The sequence below is a fragment of the Hemiscyllium ocellatum genome, chromosome 7 (genome assembly GCF_020745735.1).
Source record: "Hemiscyllium ocellatum isolate sHemOce1 chromosome 7, sHemOce1.pat.X.cur, whole genome shotgun sequence".
Lineage (NCBI taxonomy): Eukaryota > Metazoa > Chordata > Chondrichthyes > Orectolobiformes > Hemiscylliidae > Hemiscyllium > Hemiscyllium ocellatum.
This window is the reverse complement of record NC_083407.1, coordinates 86,332,087-86,349,694: the sequence shown is the minus strand read 5'-3', so window position 1 is coordinate 86,349,694 and position 17,608 is coordinate 86,332,087. Positions and strand designations below refer to the sequence as shown.

Below are 17,608 nucleotides of genomic sequence, written 5' to 3'. Positions count from 1 at the left end.
GAAGAAAATCTGTTTTGCTGAATTTGCTTTTTGCCTAGGGTGTGTTTATTGGGTGTTGCTATATTGGAAGAGTTGTTGCTCAGTAGTAAAATAATATGTTATTTTATTAAATATTTCAAGAGAGTAAAGTTGTGACTTTTTGTTTTCTGCTTTTAACTGTTTTGTAAGAATGAAGTGTGTTTTGCTTAAAGTGGACGAATCAGATCACATCTGGAACACAACACTTGAATTTAAATAAAATAAGAAGTCTCAGAGTGTTTGATCTGGCCTATGACACTAACTTCATTTGTACTTTTTCCTGCTTTAAGAAGTTAGGTAACATTTTGGTCTTTTCCAGGAATTATGTGTATATCCTACCTAAAATCAATCTGTACCTTCCTCTCAAGGCCAACCTATATCTCTCTATCTCCCCACAGGACCATGCTGTATCTTTCTCTCATGCAGGATTCTTATGTTTCTCCTTCCCAGGACCAGGCTGTATCCTCCACCCAAATGATGACCTTCCAGGTGCAACCTTTATCGACCTCCCAGAATCAATGTGTATCACCCTCTATTTCAGGACCAGTCTGTATCTCCCTATCTCCCTCCCTAGACCAGTCTGTTGCTCCCCATACCCCTTCCAGGCTGTACCACTTTCTCAGGACCATGCTGATCTCCCTCCAGGATCAGGCAGTATCTCCCTTCTAAGACCAGTCTGTATCACTCTTCCAAGACCAGGCTGTATCCCCCCACCCAGGACCAGATAGTATCACCCCAATACCAGGCTGTACACCGCACCCAGGGCCAGGCTGTATCACTCTTCTAGGATCAGGCAGTATCCTCCAGCCAGAACCAAGCTGTATCTCCTACCCAGGACCAGGCTATATCCCTGTCCCAGGACCAGACTGTTACCCCATCCCAACACCAGCTTTTCGTAACTCCCTGGACCAAGCAGTATTCCCCACCCAGGACCAGGCAGTATCCCCACCCTGGACCAGCCTGCATCTCTCACCCAGGACCAGGCAGTATCCCCCACCCTGGACCAGCCTGCATCTCTCACCAAGGACCAGGCAGTATTCCCCACCCTGGACCAGCCTGTATCTCTCACCCAGAACCAGGCAGTATCCCCCACCCTGGACCAGGCTGCATCTCTCACCCAGGACCAGGCAGTATCCCCCACCCTGGACCAGCCTGTATCTCTCACCCAGGACCAGGCAGTATTCCCCACCCTGCACCTCTCACCCAGGACCAGGCGGTATCCCCACCCTGGACCAGCCTGCATCTCTCACCCAGGTCCAGGCAGTATCCCCCACCCTGGACCAGCCTGCATCTCTCACCCAGGACCAGACAGTATTCCCCACCCTGCATCTCTCACCCAGGACCAGGCAGCATCCCCCACCCTGGACCAGCCTGCATCTCTCATCCAGGACCAGGCAGTATCCCCCACCCTGCATCTCTCACCCAGGACCAGGCAGTATCCCCCACCCTGGACCAGCCTGCATCTCTCACCCAGGACCAGCCTGCATCTCTCACCCAGGACCAGGCAGTATTCCCCACCCTGGACCAGCCTGCATCTCTCACCCAGGACCAGGCAGTCTCCCCCACGCTGGACCAGCCTGCATCTCTCACCCAGGTCCAGGCAGTATCCCCCACCCTGGATCAGCCTGCATCTCTCACCCAGGACCAGGCAGCATCCCCCACCCTGGACCAGCCTGCATCTCTCATCCAGGACCAGGCAGTATCCCCCACCCTGGAACAGCCTGCATCTCTCACCCAGGACCAGGAAGTATCTCTCACCCAGGACCAGGCAGTATTCCCCACCCTGCATCTCTCACCCAGGACCAGGCAGTATCCCCCACACTGGACCAGCCTGCATCTCTCACCCAGGACCAGGCAGTATTCCCCACCCTGGACCAGCCTGCATCTCTCACCCAGGTCCAGGCAGTATCCCCCACCCTGGATCAGCCTGCATCTCTCACCCAGGACCAGGCAGCATCCCCCACCCTGGACCAGCCTGCATCTCTCATCCAGGACCAGGCAGTATCCCCCACCCTGCATCTCTCACCCAGGACCAGGCAGTATCCCCCACGCTGGAACAGCCTGCATCTCTCACCCAGGACCAGGCAGTATCCTCCACCCTGGACCACCCTGCATCTCTCACCCAGGACTAGGCAGTATTCCCCACCCTGGAACAGCCTGCATCTCTCACCCAGGTACAGGCATTATCCCCCCACCCTGGACCAGCCTGCATCTCTCACCAGGACCAGGCAGTATCCCCCACCCTGCATCTCTCACCCAGGACCAGGCAGTATCCCCCATCCTGGACCAGCCTGCATCTCTCACCCAGGACCAGGCAGTATTCCCCACCCTGGACCAGCCTGCATCTCTCACCCAGGACCAGGCAGTATCCCCCACCCTGGACCAGCCTGCATCTCTCACCCAGGACCAGGCAGTATTCCCCACCCTGGACCAGCCTGCATCTCTCTCCCAGGTCCAGGCAGTATCCCCCACCCTGGATCAGCCTGTATCTCTCACCCAGGACCAGGCAGCATCCCCCACCCTGGACCAGCCTGCATCTCTCACCCAGGACCAGGCAGTATAACCCACCCTGGACCAGCCTGTATCTCTCACCCAGGTACAGGCATTATCCCCCCACCCTGGACCAGCCTGCATCTCTCACCCAGGACCAGGCAGCATCCCCCACCCTGGACCAGCCTGCATCTCTCACCCAGGACCAGGCAGTATCCCCCACCCTGGATCAGCCTGCATCTCTCATCCAGGACCAGGCAGTATCCCCCACCCTGGAACAGCCTGCATCTCTCACCCAGGACCAGGCAGTATCCCCCACCCTGGACCAGCCTGTATCTCTCACCCAGGACCAGGCAGTATTCCCCACCCTGCATCTCTCACCCAGGACCAGGCAGTATCCCCCACGCTGGACCAGCCTGCATCTCTCACCCAGGACCAGGCAGTATTCCCCACCCTGGACCAGCCTGCATCTCTCACCCAGGTCCAGGCAGTATCCCCCACCCTGGATCAGCCTGCATCTCTCACCCAGGACCAGGCAGCATCCCCCACCCTGGACCAGCCTGCATCTCTCATCCAGGACCAGGCAGTATCCCCCACCCTGCATCTCTCACCCAGGACCAGGCAGTATCCCCCACGCTGGACCAGCCTGCATCTCTCACCCAGGACCAGGCAGTTTCCCCCACCCTGCATCTCTCACCCAGGACCAGGCAGTATCCCCCACCCTGGACCACCCTGCATCTCTCACCCAGGACCAGGCAGTATTCCCCACCCTGGACCAGCCTGCATCTCTCACCCAAGTCCAGGCAGTATCCCCCACCCTGGACCAGCCTGCATCTCTCACCCAGGACCAGGCAGTATCCCCCACCCTGGACCAGCCTGCAATCTCACCCAGGACCAGGCAGTATCCCCCACCCTGGACCAGCCTGCATCTCTCGCCCATGACCAGGCAGTATCCCCCACCCTGGAACAGCCTGCATCTCTCACCCAGGACCAGGCAGTATCCCCCACCCTGGACCACCCTGCATCTCTCACCCAGGACTAGGCAGTATTCCCCACCCTGGAACAGCCTGCATCTCTCACCCAGGACCAGGCAGTATCCCCCACCCTGGACCAGCCTGCATCTCTCACCCAGGACTAGGCAGTATTCCCCACCCTGCATCTCTCACCCAGGACCAGGCAGTATCCCCCACCCTGGACCAGCCTGCATCTCTCACCCAGGACCAGGCAGTATCCCCCACCCTGGACCAGCCTGCATCTCTCACCCAGGACCAGGCAGTATCCCCCACCCTGCATCTCTCACCCAGGACCAGGCAGTATCCCCCACGCTGGACCAGCCTGCATCTCTCACCCAGGACCAGGCAGTATCCCCCACCCTGGACCAGCCTGCATCTCTCACCCAGGACCAGGCAGTATCCCCCACCCTGCATCTCTCACCCAGGACCAGGCAGTATCCCCCACGCTGGACCAGCCTGCATCTCTCACCCAGGACCAGGCAGTTTCCCCCCACCCTGCATCTCTCACCCAGGACCAGGCAGTATCCCCCACCCTGGACCACCCTGCATCTCTCACCCAGGACCAGGCAGTATTCCCCACCCTGGACCAGCCTGCATCTCTCACCCAAGTCCAGGCAGTATCCCCCACCCTGGACCAGCCTGCATCTCTCACCCAGGACCAGGCAGTATCCCCCACCCTGGACCAGCCTGCAATCTCACCCAGGACCAGGCAGTATCCCCCACCCTGGACCAGCCTGCATGTCTCGCCCATGACCAGGCAGTATCCCCCACCCTGGAACAGCCTGTATCTCTCACCCAGGACCAGGCAGTATCCCCCACCCTGGACCACCCTGCATCTCTCACCCAGGACTAGGCAGTATTCCCCACCCTGGAACAGCCTGCATCTCTCACCCAGGACCAGGCAGTATTCCCCACCCTGGACCAGCCTGCATCTCTCACCCAGGTCCAGGCAGTATCCCCCACCCTGGATCAGCCTGCATCTCTCACCCAGGACCAGGCAGCATCCCCCACCCTGGACCAGCCTGCATCTCTCATCCAGGACCAGGCAGTATACCCCACCCTGCATCTCTCACCCAGGACCAGGCAGTATCCCCCACCCTGGACCAGCCTGCATCTCTCGCCCAGGACCAGGCAGTATCCCCCACCCTGGACCAGCCTGCATCTCTCACCCAGGTCCAGGCTGCGCCTTCCTCGCAGCTGGAAGTGTGAGTGCGCCATGCCTCCGGGCCGGGAGGGGGCGGTGGTTGTGGCGGGCTGGGGGGGGACTGTGTGAAGATGGAAGCGGGGAGCAGGGCGGCGGTGCTGGTGTATGACAGTGTGGACCAGGAGCGGTTTCTCCGGGAGATTTACCCGATGGTAAGCCGGGGCCTTCCGTGTGTAGGGGGCAGACCTTCCCCTCAGGCCCCGCCAGACACACACCGCTCACTTTGATACATTGTAGATTAATCACTGTCCTGAGCCTTTGATTTCTGTCACTGAGGAAACATTTGCTTCAAGACGCCGGGAAATTACAATTAACTTTAAAGACTTGATTTTCCAACAGTAATGAGTTTCGAACGAATTAACATTTCTGACCGAATTTTAAACGTGGATTTTCATTCGGACTTTTCTGCCTGTAAATGTTGAAATTGTAGCAAAAATTGTTAATTATTTACCAGATGGAAATAACTGTGACATTGGGTACAATTTGTATGGAGGGTCAGATTGAATGGTTAGCCTGAAGTAATATCCATGAAAAGAGTAGGCTGGTTTTCCCTTATCTCCCTCGTGAGTTATCTGGTCTTTTTCCTTAATTGTATCCACCGTTTCCAGTGATTTTTATTTGTTAAAAGTCTCTCCAGGCTGTTTTCAGGAACACTTCACTGACCAGTTCGTCTTCCGCCTTGCTGAATGTTCAGACATTGCTGACTTTGTGCCTTCTTTGGCACCTTGGTAGGTCACCAATCAAGTTTACGTTATTTGGAGATGCCGGTGTTGGACTGGGGTGGACAATGTTAAAAATCACACAACACCAGGTTATAGTCCAACAGGTTTATTTGGAAACACTAGCTTTCAGAGCGTCGCTCCATCAGGTGATTGTCCTGTACATGCTGCTGTCTTTATTATGGTTTTGTGTCTCCACCCATTTGTAATCAACACAAGAACTCACAACTGCCTTCTGAAACTCTTGTTTAACATGTTGTTCGCAAAAGTGTCACCAACTTAACATTGACTACGCAAGGTACAACTGATCTCTTGAAGCCTGACGTATGACAGTAATTGTATGTAATTGGGTGTGTGTTTCCCCTTTTAAGGAAACAGGTAAGGTGGCATGGCGCTGGGAGCTAGAGGGGTAGTCTGAGACCAACTGCGGACATGAGAGGATGTATTGCATGTTCTCGTTTACCCTCCGCCTACTTTGTGTTGTTTGTAGTTCACCAGAACCAGTAAATACATCATAACTGGCAATGAAAGTGGGATCTGAACCACAAACTGTGCAAATGCGTTTCTTTTAGTTAGGACGAAGGATGTCACCAGGACTTCAAAAATGGTGCAGAATTGTTTAGGTAACATTGAGAGAAGTGATCATGAAGGGACTTGGGCTGTGGATGACACCCCAGAAAAGAATAGTACCCACCAGGAAGGGGTGCAGTCATGAGAGGACTGGGACCGCAGCCAACGGCTGAGGAGGGGAGTACTCACTTGGCAGCTGACCGAAGTTATTGAAGAGAGTGGTCGCAAGGGGACTTGGACTGCAACTGATGCTGGGGAAAAATGATACACTTGCACAGTCAGTGAAGGAGCCACTGATGTGGCGAGTGTTTACTAAGGAAACTTGGACTGAGAATGGCAACTAGACGCAGGTGGCGGGCGAAAACAAAATGGCGGTCCAGTTTCGAGCCTTGGGACCATTTGATGAAGAGACAGAATGGATGTTATACACCAAACAGTTTGATTTTGATGTACTTGAAGAAGAGTAAAATATTTGAAGGCATAATGGTACTTGTTTTCCTGAGTACAGTTGAAAACAATATATCATAGACTCGTTCCAATAACACGTAGCCTTATTGTTTAAATCATTGGAATTATTGTGCTGTAAAGTAAATTTTTTTTACCTTGAGTGTAGCTGATTCAAAGGAGTCTGGTGCAATCAGAAAAAGCGGCAGTGAAGACATACCAAGAACTATGTGAATTATTTTGCAACATTGCTCCTCTGATGGCAGCAGTGGTAATTGAATATAGTTACTTAGCTACTATGAAGAATAGTTCATGCCCAGTTTGTAGCCAGCTTAAAAAAGTTAGCAGAACATTGTGAATTTGGAGGGTTCCTCCAAGAGCCTTGTGGGACCACTTGGCTTGTATCCTCCAATAATGAAGCCATTCAACGGAATCTACTAGCAAGGAGAGACCTAGCTTTCGAAATTGCTATCTTGATGGAGTTGGCCGCCTGAGAAGCAACACAGTTGAGTGACGATACCCTGGTACTTAAAATAGTGGAAACTCAATGGAGTGCTGTACCAACTGTACAATGCCACATGAGTGGTCTCAAGAAGTCAGTTATGCACTCAACAAGCCCATTGTCGTGGGTTAAGCAAATGGGCCATATGGACTGAAATTGCCAAGTTCAGTTCAAGGAAGAGAAGTGATATTTAAAGAGAACAGTTCAGAGGGGAAGACAGAAAGTACGTACCATCAGCCAGGAAGTCAGCTGGGTCTGCTGGAGAAGCAGGAGACCCAGAGTCAGCAGGGTTTCGGTCTGGCTCGTCCCAAATTAAAGTTAAGACAATAAACGTGGAATTGGATGCTGGCGCAGATTCAGTATATTAGAAGAAAGTTAAAGGCAATGGCATTAAGCCTGCCAGGATTACACCGTGGGCATAGATGGTGCTAAAGAAGGGCTGTGTACAGGTATAAGTACAGCTAAGGGACCAGTGCACCCAACTGCTGCCTCTATGTTATGAAAGATGACTGCCCCTAATTATTTGGATGCTCCTGTATACAGAAATTAAAGTTAAATTGGGGCATGGTTAATAGGCTGGTGGACTTAGAATCGAGTTTGCAAGAGATTTGGGACAGGTATAAGAACATCTTCAGGGGCATCTCTGGGGAAATGTAAAAAGTAGAAATTAAACATCTGTTGAAGTGGGAGGCTCATCCAAGGAGTGTGAAGACATATCCAATAGCATACACCATCCAGGTGAAAGTGGAAGCAGAACTGAAATGGATGGTGCACCTGGGAGTGTTGGAGCCACTAACCAGCAGTGGATGGGCCTTTCCAGTCGTCCCAGGTTTAAAAACGGATGGCCCGGCCAGAATTTGTAGTGATTTTAAGGTTACATTCAATTCAACCCTGTGTTCAAATCATTATCTTCTTTCATGCACTAAGGATCTGTTCCTTTGAACTGTCTGGGGGAAAAAATGTGTTAAAAATGGATCTGTCACAGGCCAACTTGCAGATAGGGTCATGAAGGAGCATGTGATGGACCAAATTTTAAGTGGGTTGCTAGGTTTTCTCACCAATATTTTAGATACTGGATCCTATGAAGAGGAGCATTTGAAAAACCTGGAAGAAACTCTAAATGCTTACAAGTAAAAGGGAGAAATACGAGTGTTGTTTGGGGACTTCATAGAGTACTTGGGTCATATAAGTGATTGTGAGGGACTACACGAGGCGTCCATGAAGATGGAGGCCATCACAAAGGCCCCTAGACCAGAGAACGTGTATCAACTGCAATCGTTCTTGGGACATGACTGTGGCAAGTCATTCATAATCTGGCAACTTGTTTTGATTTGACTTATTATTGTCACATGTACACGATACATTGAAAAGTATTGTTTTGCATGCTATCCAGGTAAATCGTGCGTAAGTACATCAGGATAATAATACAAGATGCAGAATATAGCAGAGAAAGATCAACTCTAATATATGAGTTGTCCATTCGTAAGTCTGATAAGATAAGATAGCAGGGAAGAAGCTTTTCTTGAATCTGTTAGTACATGTTTTCAAATGTTTGTATCTTTTGCCTGATGAAGAGGGTGGAAGAGAGTGGGTGAGAGGGGTCTTTGATGATGTTGGCTGCTTTCCCGAGGATGTAGTAAGTGTAAACTGAGTCAGTGGAAGGCAAACTAGTTTGCATGATGGTCTGGGCTGTGTTCACAACTCTGTATTTTCTTAGAGTCTTGGGTAGAGCAGTTGCCATGTCAAACTGTGATGATTCCACATAGGCTGTTTTCTGTGGTGCATCTATAAGAATTGGTAAGAGTTATTTTGGACATGCTGAAGATCCCTAGCCTTCTGAGGAAATAGAGATGTTGGTGTGCTTTCTTGTCTGTAGCACCAGCATGGATTGTTCTTGATATTTACTCCTCGGAACTTGAAGCACTTGGCCACCTCCATTCATTCAGACAGGGGCATGACCTTGACTCCACTTCCTGAAGTCAATAATCAGCTCCTTCATTTTGCTGACATTGAGGGAGGGATTGTTGTCTTTATCCATTACGGTCATCAAAAATTTGTAAGTGGCGTTAGAGCAGAATTTGGCCACACAGTTATGTGTGTATGTGTAAGGAGAATAGTAAGGGGCTGAGTATGTAGCCTTGTGAGATACCAGTGTTGAGGACTATCATGGAGGCGGCATTGTCGTCTATCCTTGCTGATTGCGGTCTGCGGTTCACAATGAAGATCCAGTTGTAGAGGGGAGGTGCCAAGTCCGAGGTCTTGGAGTTTGTTTGGAATTATCGTGTTTGAAGGCAGAGCTAAAGTGAATAAATAGGAGTCTGATGAAGGTGAAGTCGTTATCCAGATGAGCCAAGGAGGTGGTGTCTGCTGTGGACCTGTTGTGATAATAGGCAAATTGTGGTGGATTAAGGCAACCTGAGATGCTGGAGCTGATATGTGCCATTATTAACCTCTTGAAGCACTTCATAATCATGAATGTTGGAGCCCAACTGAGCGATAGTCATTCAGGCACGCTGCCTGGTTTTTCTTTGGCACCGGAATGGTAGTGGTCTTCTTGAAGCAGGTGGGGACCTCACATCATAGTATGAAGAGTGTAAAGTTATCTGTGATACTCCTACCAACTGGACTATACAGGATCTGAGTGCACAGCTGTGGACTCCATCCAGGCCAGTCACTTTCTGAGGTTCAATCTGAAGAAGGCCGATCTGACGTTTGCAGTGGTGACTGTTGGTAAAAATACACCATTTCCTTGGCCTTCTGTTCAAAACGAGCCTAGAATACATCGAGCTCATCAGGGAGGGATGCATTGCTGTCGGCAATTCTACTCGACTTCACTTTGCAGCCCATTACATCATGTAAACCTTGCCACAGTTGATGTGTTTTCATGGAGTTAGTCTGGGATTTTAGTCTATTTTGTCTCTTGGCAGCCTTGATGGCTTTGCAAAAATCATAGGATTTCCTGTATACGTCAGGGTCAACCAACTTGAATGCCTCAGACCTGGACTTCAGTAGGGAATGCATCTCCCAGTTCATCCATGGTTTCCAGTTGGGCAGCACTCCGATTAACTTCTCTGGCATGCAGTCCTCTGCACACTTACTGATGAAGTCTGTGATGGTAGTGGCATACTCATTTAGGCTGGGTGCTAAGCTCTTGAATACGGGCCAGTTCACCGACTCTAAGCAGTCATGTAGGAGTTCATCCATTTTGTCAGAGCAGCACTGTATAACCTTCTGTCCCAGATCCTCATGTTTCAGTTTCTGCTTGTAAGCCAGGAGAAAGAGCACAGCCATCTACTCTGATTTATCAAAATGTGGGCAGAGGATGGAGCGGTAGATATCTTTGGTAATGTAGCAATGATCAAAGGTATTTGGGCCTCCGGTGGGACAGGAGGTGTGTTGATGGTATTTTGGTAGGGCACTCTTGTGGTTGGCCTGATTTGAAGTAACCGGCTACAATGAACAAGATCTTGGGATATTCTGTCTCGAGGCTACTTGTGGCAATATGTATTTCACCAACTTCACTCATCATTTCTATCTGAGGTGGGATGTAAACTGTCAGGATAGCAAAAGTGAACTCCCAGGCCAGGTTGTAGGGACGGCACTTCGCCAACAGTGTTTCTAGGTCTGAGGAGCAATAATTCACCAGAGTCGTCATGTCCATGCACTAAGAGGTGTTTATTAGGAGGCAGACCCATCGGACCTTTGCCTTGCCTAAGGCTGTTGTGCGGGCCATCTTGTGACCTGAAAAAGCATCAGGTTGTAAGGCTCTGTCAGGTAAAGTAGGAGTGAGCTGTGTCTCTGTAAAGCAGAGCACATAGCAGTCTCTCAACTCTCTTTGGTAGGTGAGTTTAGCTTAAAGTTCATCCAGCTTGTTTTCAGTAACTTGTACATTTGCCAGGAGTATGCTGGGGAGGTGGGATTTGAAACCATTTTGTTTCAGTCTCACCTGCAGGCATTTCCTACGTAAGGGCTGCCTCTGGTCAGGCCCATGAGTCCGTGTTGGCAGTCTACCATTCGGGTGCATTCGATGGGACTCTGGACAATGGTTGTGGCCTTGGGCACTCCAAAGGGTCTTGTTCCCTGTCTAGTGAGGCCTCAAAGTCGGATCTCCATGAGGTTGGGTTGTTGATCAATGTCCATGTCGGGCCTTTGATAAACAGGAAAGTGACTGCTCTATTCATTGTCATGGTTCTCATGGCAGCAGTTGAATCGCATCAGTTCATGCAGTCAGGTGCTCCAAAAGGTGCAGGTATTTGGGTCGGATCCAGTCGGGCTGGGGGAAAGTTGGCTGTTTCTGGAGGTTGAAAAATCACCCGACATGTAAGTAGATTAAAGAGAGCATTGTTAGTAATTCTGACTGACTTAAAATTCAGATTTAAGAGAATTGAATGATTATAAAAGATGTGAAGAGATTATCTGCTGGGAACAGCTTGCAAAGAGTCACCATGCACCGTTGCTATCTTGGGAAGTAAAACCTGTGCTAAAACCTTTGCTTTGGTTGCTGAGAAAAGGCTGGAAAAATGAAAACAGATCCAGGAGTGTGAGGAGGCCTACCCTGAGGATGGTGAAACAAGCCCTGAAAAGGTCAAGTATTGACTCATCTCAGCCCGAAGTTGCCACTGCAGTCTGTCTATGATGCCTTGCCTTATGGGTTTAGCACTGTACTTATAGAGTCATGGCGATGGACAATATGGAAATAGACCCTATGGTCCAACTCATCCATGCCAACCAGATATCCTAAATAAATCTAGTCCCATGTATCAGCACTTGGTCCATATCCCTCTAAAGCCTTCCTATTCATATATCCATCCAGATGCCTTTTAAATGTTGAAATTCTACCAGTCTCAGTCACTTCCTCTGCCAGCTTGTTCCAAACACACACACACCACCCTCTTCCTGAAAACTGTCACATGTCTTGCAGAATAGATCCGAAATGCCCAGTATGTTCACTTGAGGTCACTAAAGAAGACAGAGGAGAAGAATGCCCAAGTGGAAAAAGAGGGATTAAGCTTCGTGTTTAGTATTAACAAGGTCACCCATTTCCTTTACAACAGGCATTTGGTGCTGCTGACATACCACAAATTGCAAACCTCCATTTTTGGCCTGTATACAGGAATACCATCAATGGCGGCAGCATGTGTGCAGAGGTGGGCACTGGCTCTGTCAGCCTACTCGCATAAGATCAGATACCAACAGTGTGACGAGCAAATCAATGCATATGTTTTATCAAGGTTACCAGTACCAGGAAATAAAGATGCTCCCAACTGGAACCTGAAAATTTTTACTTTTCCCAGTTTGACAGGGTACTGGTGTCAGCAGGTTGGGTGTGAAATGCGACCAAGAATGACCCAGTCTTGAGTCCAATGATGGTCTTAGTCATGAGAGGAAAGACAATTATGCCCTTACCTGTCCAGGAGGAGTGCATTGTCCATATCTATTGGATGTCTAATGTGGGGAATGAGGGTTTTATTTCTCTGCCATTAAGAGGAAAGGTGTTGGAACAAAACTACCAAGGGCACTCCAGTGTGGTGCAAGTGAAAGAAATTGCCAGGAGCTACATTTGGTGGCTGAATGTGGACTACCAGGTTGAGGAGACAGTGAGATCGTGTGAATCCTTCACAATAGTAAGGAAGGTGCTACTGTTGCCGTCCCTTCCTTGTGGGAATCACTGTGGCAGTGGATTCATGCTGATTTCATGGGAACAGTGGAGGGACAGATGTTGCTACTAGTCTTGAGTGCTGACTCCAAGTGATCCAAGATGGTGGTCATGAAGCCTGTATCAGTGGAAGTAACAATGAGTGAAATATTTATCAGGTTCAGGAACTCCAAACAAGTTGTGAGGGGCAAAGGTCCACAGTTTGTGTTGCAAGAGTTTGAGAAATACCTGGAAATTATGCAGTCAGATATATGAAATCATTTCCATGTCACCCTGTAACAAAGAGCCACGTGGACAGATTAGTACAAACCTTGAAACAGGCCTTAAATGGCCTCACGAGGAGGGTTTGCTAGCACAGCGACTCAAGCTCCTCAGCATGTACAGGAACACACCACACACAATGACCCATTGCTCGCAGGTGTCTTTAATGTTCAATCACCAGTTGGGAGCCATTTTTAACTTATTGAGGCCAGAAGAGAACAGAGAGGTGGCAGCATAAAATCAAGAAGGACAGATGGTCAGAAGGGTTGGGAACATTGCGGTCAACAGTATTCCAAAGAGGAGAGAGTGTGTTGGCCCAGAATTACCCATCTGGGGAAAAATGGATCAAGGGTGGTGGTGGTGGCTCAAACAGAACTATTTTCATACTCTGCAGGCTAGGGACTCACTGGTCTGGAGGAGCTTATGGACCAGCTGGTTGCTGTATCTCACCAATGTTAGGGGGAGGTGTCTCAGACTACCAAGCCAGTCAAGATGGGACCAATGGTGTCGATCAAGTCATGTGCCTTTGACCCAGCGTTGGCTATACTCAGAAGAGACAGCATCAGTATCACAGGGCAACAACAGTCAATCAGAGATAGATGTACATGCAGAAGAATCAGGTCCTGGTGGGATCTCAGGAGACTGCACTGGAAAAGGTTCCTGTGATGATGATGATGAAATGGTGCATGAGGAATTACCATCCTCCGACTGACTAATCAAGTCAATATAACCACATAGTGGTTGTTTTTTTATCCAAGTTTTTTTTTGTGTATACTCCTGGTGATGTATATATGTTAGCTCCAATCTTTGAATAATAGTTATAATTGTTGAATGTATATATACTGATAAAGGGTGGCGTGTATATATGTAGTTGGATGTGTGTTGCCTCTTAGAAAGCGGGTCAGGTGACCTGGAGGCAGAAGCTAGAGGGCAGTCTAAGACCAGTGGAGATGTGAGGATGCACTAAAGTAATCCATGTTGTAGTTTACTTTCTGTCTAATCTGTGAGCTATTTAGTTGTTCAAAGGAACTACAATTACAAGAACTGGCAAGGAGAAAGGGGTCTGACCCACAACGTGTGCAAATGTCACGTTCTTTCTCAAATGCCTGAACTTCAAAAATAGCACAATTGTGCAGGTAACATCAAGGAAAACAATTGTGAGGAGAAAATGAGGACTGCAGATGCTGGAGATCAGAGTTGAGGGTGTGTTGCTGGAAAAGCACAGCAGGTCAGGCAGCATCCGAGGAGCAGGAGAATCAACGTTTCGGGCACAATGATTCCTGATGAAAAGCTTTTGCCCGAAATGTCGATTCTCCTGTTCCTTGGAAGCTGCCTGACCTGCTGTGCTTTTACAGCACCCCAAACTTGAAACAATTGTGAGGAGACTGGCTCTGCAACCAGTGGCTGAAGAGGGGAATACTCATCCAAGACTTTACCAAAGTTGTTGCAGAGAGTGCTGTTGTGGGGACTGGCTGCGGCCAGGGAAGAACAGGTGCGCTTGCGCAGTCACTGGGAAAATGACTGCCATGGAGAGCACTCACTGAGGGGACTCGGGCTGCAAACGGTGACTAGATTCAAATAGCAGAAAAACAAAATGGTGTTCTAATTTGGAGCACAGGACCATTTGATGGAGAGACAGAATGTTGGATGGTATAAACAGAATATTTGGATGTGTATTTAAAGGTGAATAAGGTGGCTGAAAACATGATGGTACCAGTTTTCTTGAGTACTGTTGGGAGCAAGACTTTGGTTCAAAGGAGTTTGGTACAGCGAGAGAAATTTGTGGAGAAGACATATTGAGAACTGTGTGAGATGTTGGGGTGTTATTTTGCATCAAACCCATTGATGATTGTAGAACATTTCCATTTTATTAAATGGAGGAAACTCTATGCCCCATTTATGGCAGTTTTAAAGAAGCTAGCAGAACATTGTGAATTTGTAGAATTCCTCCAAGATGATTTGTGGGACCATTTGGTTTCTCGCCGTGACACAAAGCCATCCATCAGAAGCTAACATGGAAAGACCAGGCTTTGAAGACAGCTTGTGAAATTGCTACCTTAATGAGTTTGGCCACCTGTAAAGCAACACAGTAGAATGAAGATGTCCTGGTGCATAAAATAATGGAAACTCAGCAGAGTGTGGTACCAACTGTGCACAAGAGTAGCCATAAGAAATACACGTATTGCAGTCAAGAGGCCCAGTGCCATGGCTCGAAACAAGTGAGCCATATTGTCCGAAATCACCAAATACAATTCAAGCAGGAGAAGAACACAATTCAGAGGACAAGACAAAAGGTACACATCACAAGACAGGGAGAAGATCGGGAGTCAGCTGGGTCTGCAGTAGAAGCAGAAGGCTCAGAGTCAGCAGAGTTTCAGTTAAACGTCCTGTTGGTATGCGGCAAAGCTGATTGTTTCTAGGTTCTTCCCAAGTTAGAGTGTAAGACAATAAAGATGGAATTGGGGTACACGTACAGCAGTGTCTCTGATACCCACATCATATATGGGAAAAGCTAAAGGCAATGGTATTGAAGCCTGCTAAGATTACAGCACGGACATACATGGAACAAATGGTGTGGGTGAAGGGCTGTGTACAGATAGAAGTACAGCCAAGGGACTAGTGTGTCAAACTGCCTCAGAGCATAGTGAAAGGGGACTACCCTGTATTATTCAGATGCTCTTGGTTACAGAAATTAAAGTTAAACTGGGGTATGGTTAATAGGCTGGTGGATTCAAAAATGAGTTTACAAGAGATTTGGGACAGGTAAAAGGATGTCTTCAGGGAACTCTGGGGAAAATGAAAGGAGTAGAAATTAAACTGAAGTGCAAGGCTCATCTAAGGAGTCTGAAGGCGCTTCCTGCTGAAAGTGGAAGCAGAACTAGATTGGCTTGTGAACAAGGGAGATTGGAACCAGTAGCCAGCAGTGAATGGGCCACTCCATTCATCCCTGTCTTAATAACAGGTGGCACAGAGAGGATTTGTAGTGACTTTAGGGTCACATTCAATTCAACCCTTTGTGTAGATAGGTACCCATTGAGGATCTGTTTATTGAACTACCTGGGGGAATGCAAAACTAAAAAATGGATCTGTCGCAGGCCAACTTGTGGATGCGGACCTGAAGAAGTCCTAGGCACCACTGATGATAGTGACACACAGTGGATTGTTCTGCTACAAACAATTGCCTTTTGGCATCTCTTCTGTGCTGGCTCTATTCCAGATGTCCATGGGCCAACTTTGACTGGATTGCCAGGTGTCTAGTGTTAAAAGAGAGAAATATGTATTTTTTTCGGGACTCTATAGAGTACCTGGGCTATGTAATTGATGGCGAGGGACAACACAAGGTGCCCAAGATTATGGAGGTCATTATGAAGGACCCTAGACCAGACAGTATGTCACACAACTGAAATGCATCTTCAGACTTGTAAATTACTATGCAAGTTTGTGTCTGATCTAACAGCTGTGCTAAAACCTCTTCATTGGCAACTGAGAAAAGGGTGGAAATGGAAATGGACCAAGCAGGGTGAGGAGGCTGAGCAGGTGAAGCATGTTGTAAAAAAGATTGGAAGTATTGACTCATTTTGACCCAAAGTTGCAATTGAAGTTGGTCTGTGACATCTCATGTTATGGGTTTGGCACTGTACAATCACACATCTTGCCAAACGGAGAGGAGAAGCCCATTGTGTTCACATCGGGGTCATTAACAAAGAACAGAGGATAAGTGTTCCCAAGTGGAAAAAGAAGGATGAAGATTGTGTTCGGTGTTAAGGTCATCCATTTTCTTTCTGGCAGATACTTGGTGCTGCTGACAAACCTTCATTTTTGGCCTGTACAGGAATGCCATCAATGAGGCAGCATGCCTGCAGAGATAGGCATTGACTCTGTTAACCAATTCAAATAAGATCAGATACCAACAGTCTGACAAGCAGGTCAATGCATATGTTTTATCAAGGTTACCACTACCAGGAAATAAAGATGTTCCCAACTGGAACCTGAAAATTATGTCCATTTCCCAGAAAGACAAGGTACCAGTGTCACATGAGTCAGCTGCAGAATGCTACCAGTAATGACCCAGTCTTGAGCCCAGTGGTAGTCTTAGTCATGGGAGGAAGGACTTGTCATAGAAATTGCACACAGTTATGCCCTTACCTGTCCATGGCGTGGGAGTTGTCCAGATCAGTTGAGTGGTTAATGTGGGGTATGAGAATTGTTATTCCTCCATCATTAAGAGGAAAAGTATTGGAACAAGAGTACCAAGGGCACAAATGAAAGAAATTGCCATGCGCTGCATTTGATGGCTGGATTTGGACTCTCAGGTTGAGGAGACAGTGGGATCATGTGATATTAATGAGGAAGGTGCCTCGATCACCATGGTAATGGATTCATGTTATTTTCATGGACCAGTAGAGGGACAGATATTGCTAGTAGTCATGGATGCTCACTCCAAGTGGCCCGAGGTGGCAGTCATGAAGCCAGTCTCAGTGGAAGTAACGATAGACTGACTGGATGAAATATTCACCAGGTTCGGGAACACAGTGGCAATGGTCCATAGTTTGTAGTGCAAGAGTTTGAGGATTACCTGGAAATCATGGAGTCAGACATATGAGATTGACTACATATCACTTGGCAACAGATGACCAGGCGAAGAGATCTGTACAAACCTTGAAACAGGACTTAAAGGCCTCACAAGAGGCTGGTCCACCAGGATGGTGACTCAGCAAGTACCTCAGCATG

At 48.4% G+C, this 17,608-nt stretch overlaps 1 protein-coding gene across 2 annotated transcripts in view; it reads left to right on the top strand.

The window, feature by feature from the left end:
• tyw5 (tRNA-yW synthesizing protein 5) overlaps window positions 1-17,608 on the top strand; it is a 69,515-nt gene that overhangs the window by 5,615 nt on the left and 46,292 nt on the right. Inside the window, exon 1 of one of the 2 annotated variants that reach the window (XM_060827425.1) lies at window positions 4,791-4,877. The exons of the other annotated variant lie outside the window; for it this stretch is intronic. Within the exon in view, the coding sequence (XP_060683408.1) occupies window positions 4,797-4,877 (81 nt within the window). The 5' untranslated portion in view covers window positions 4,791-4,796. Of the gene's footprint in view, window positions 1-4,790; window positions 4,878-17,608 lie in introns of those variants that run through there. 2 annotated transcript variants of the gene reach the window in all.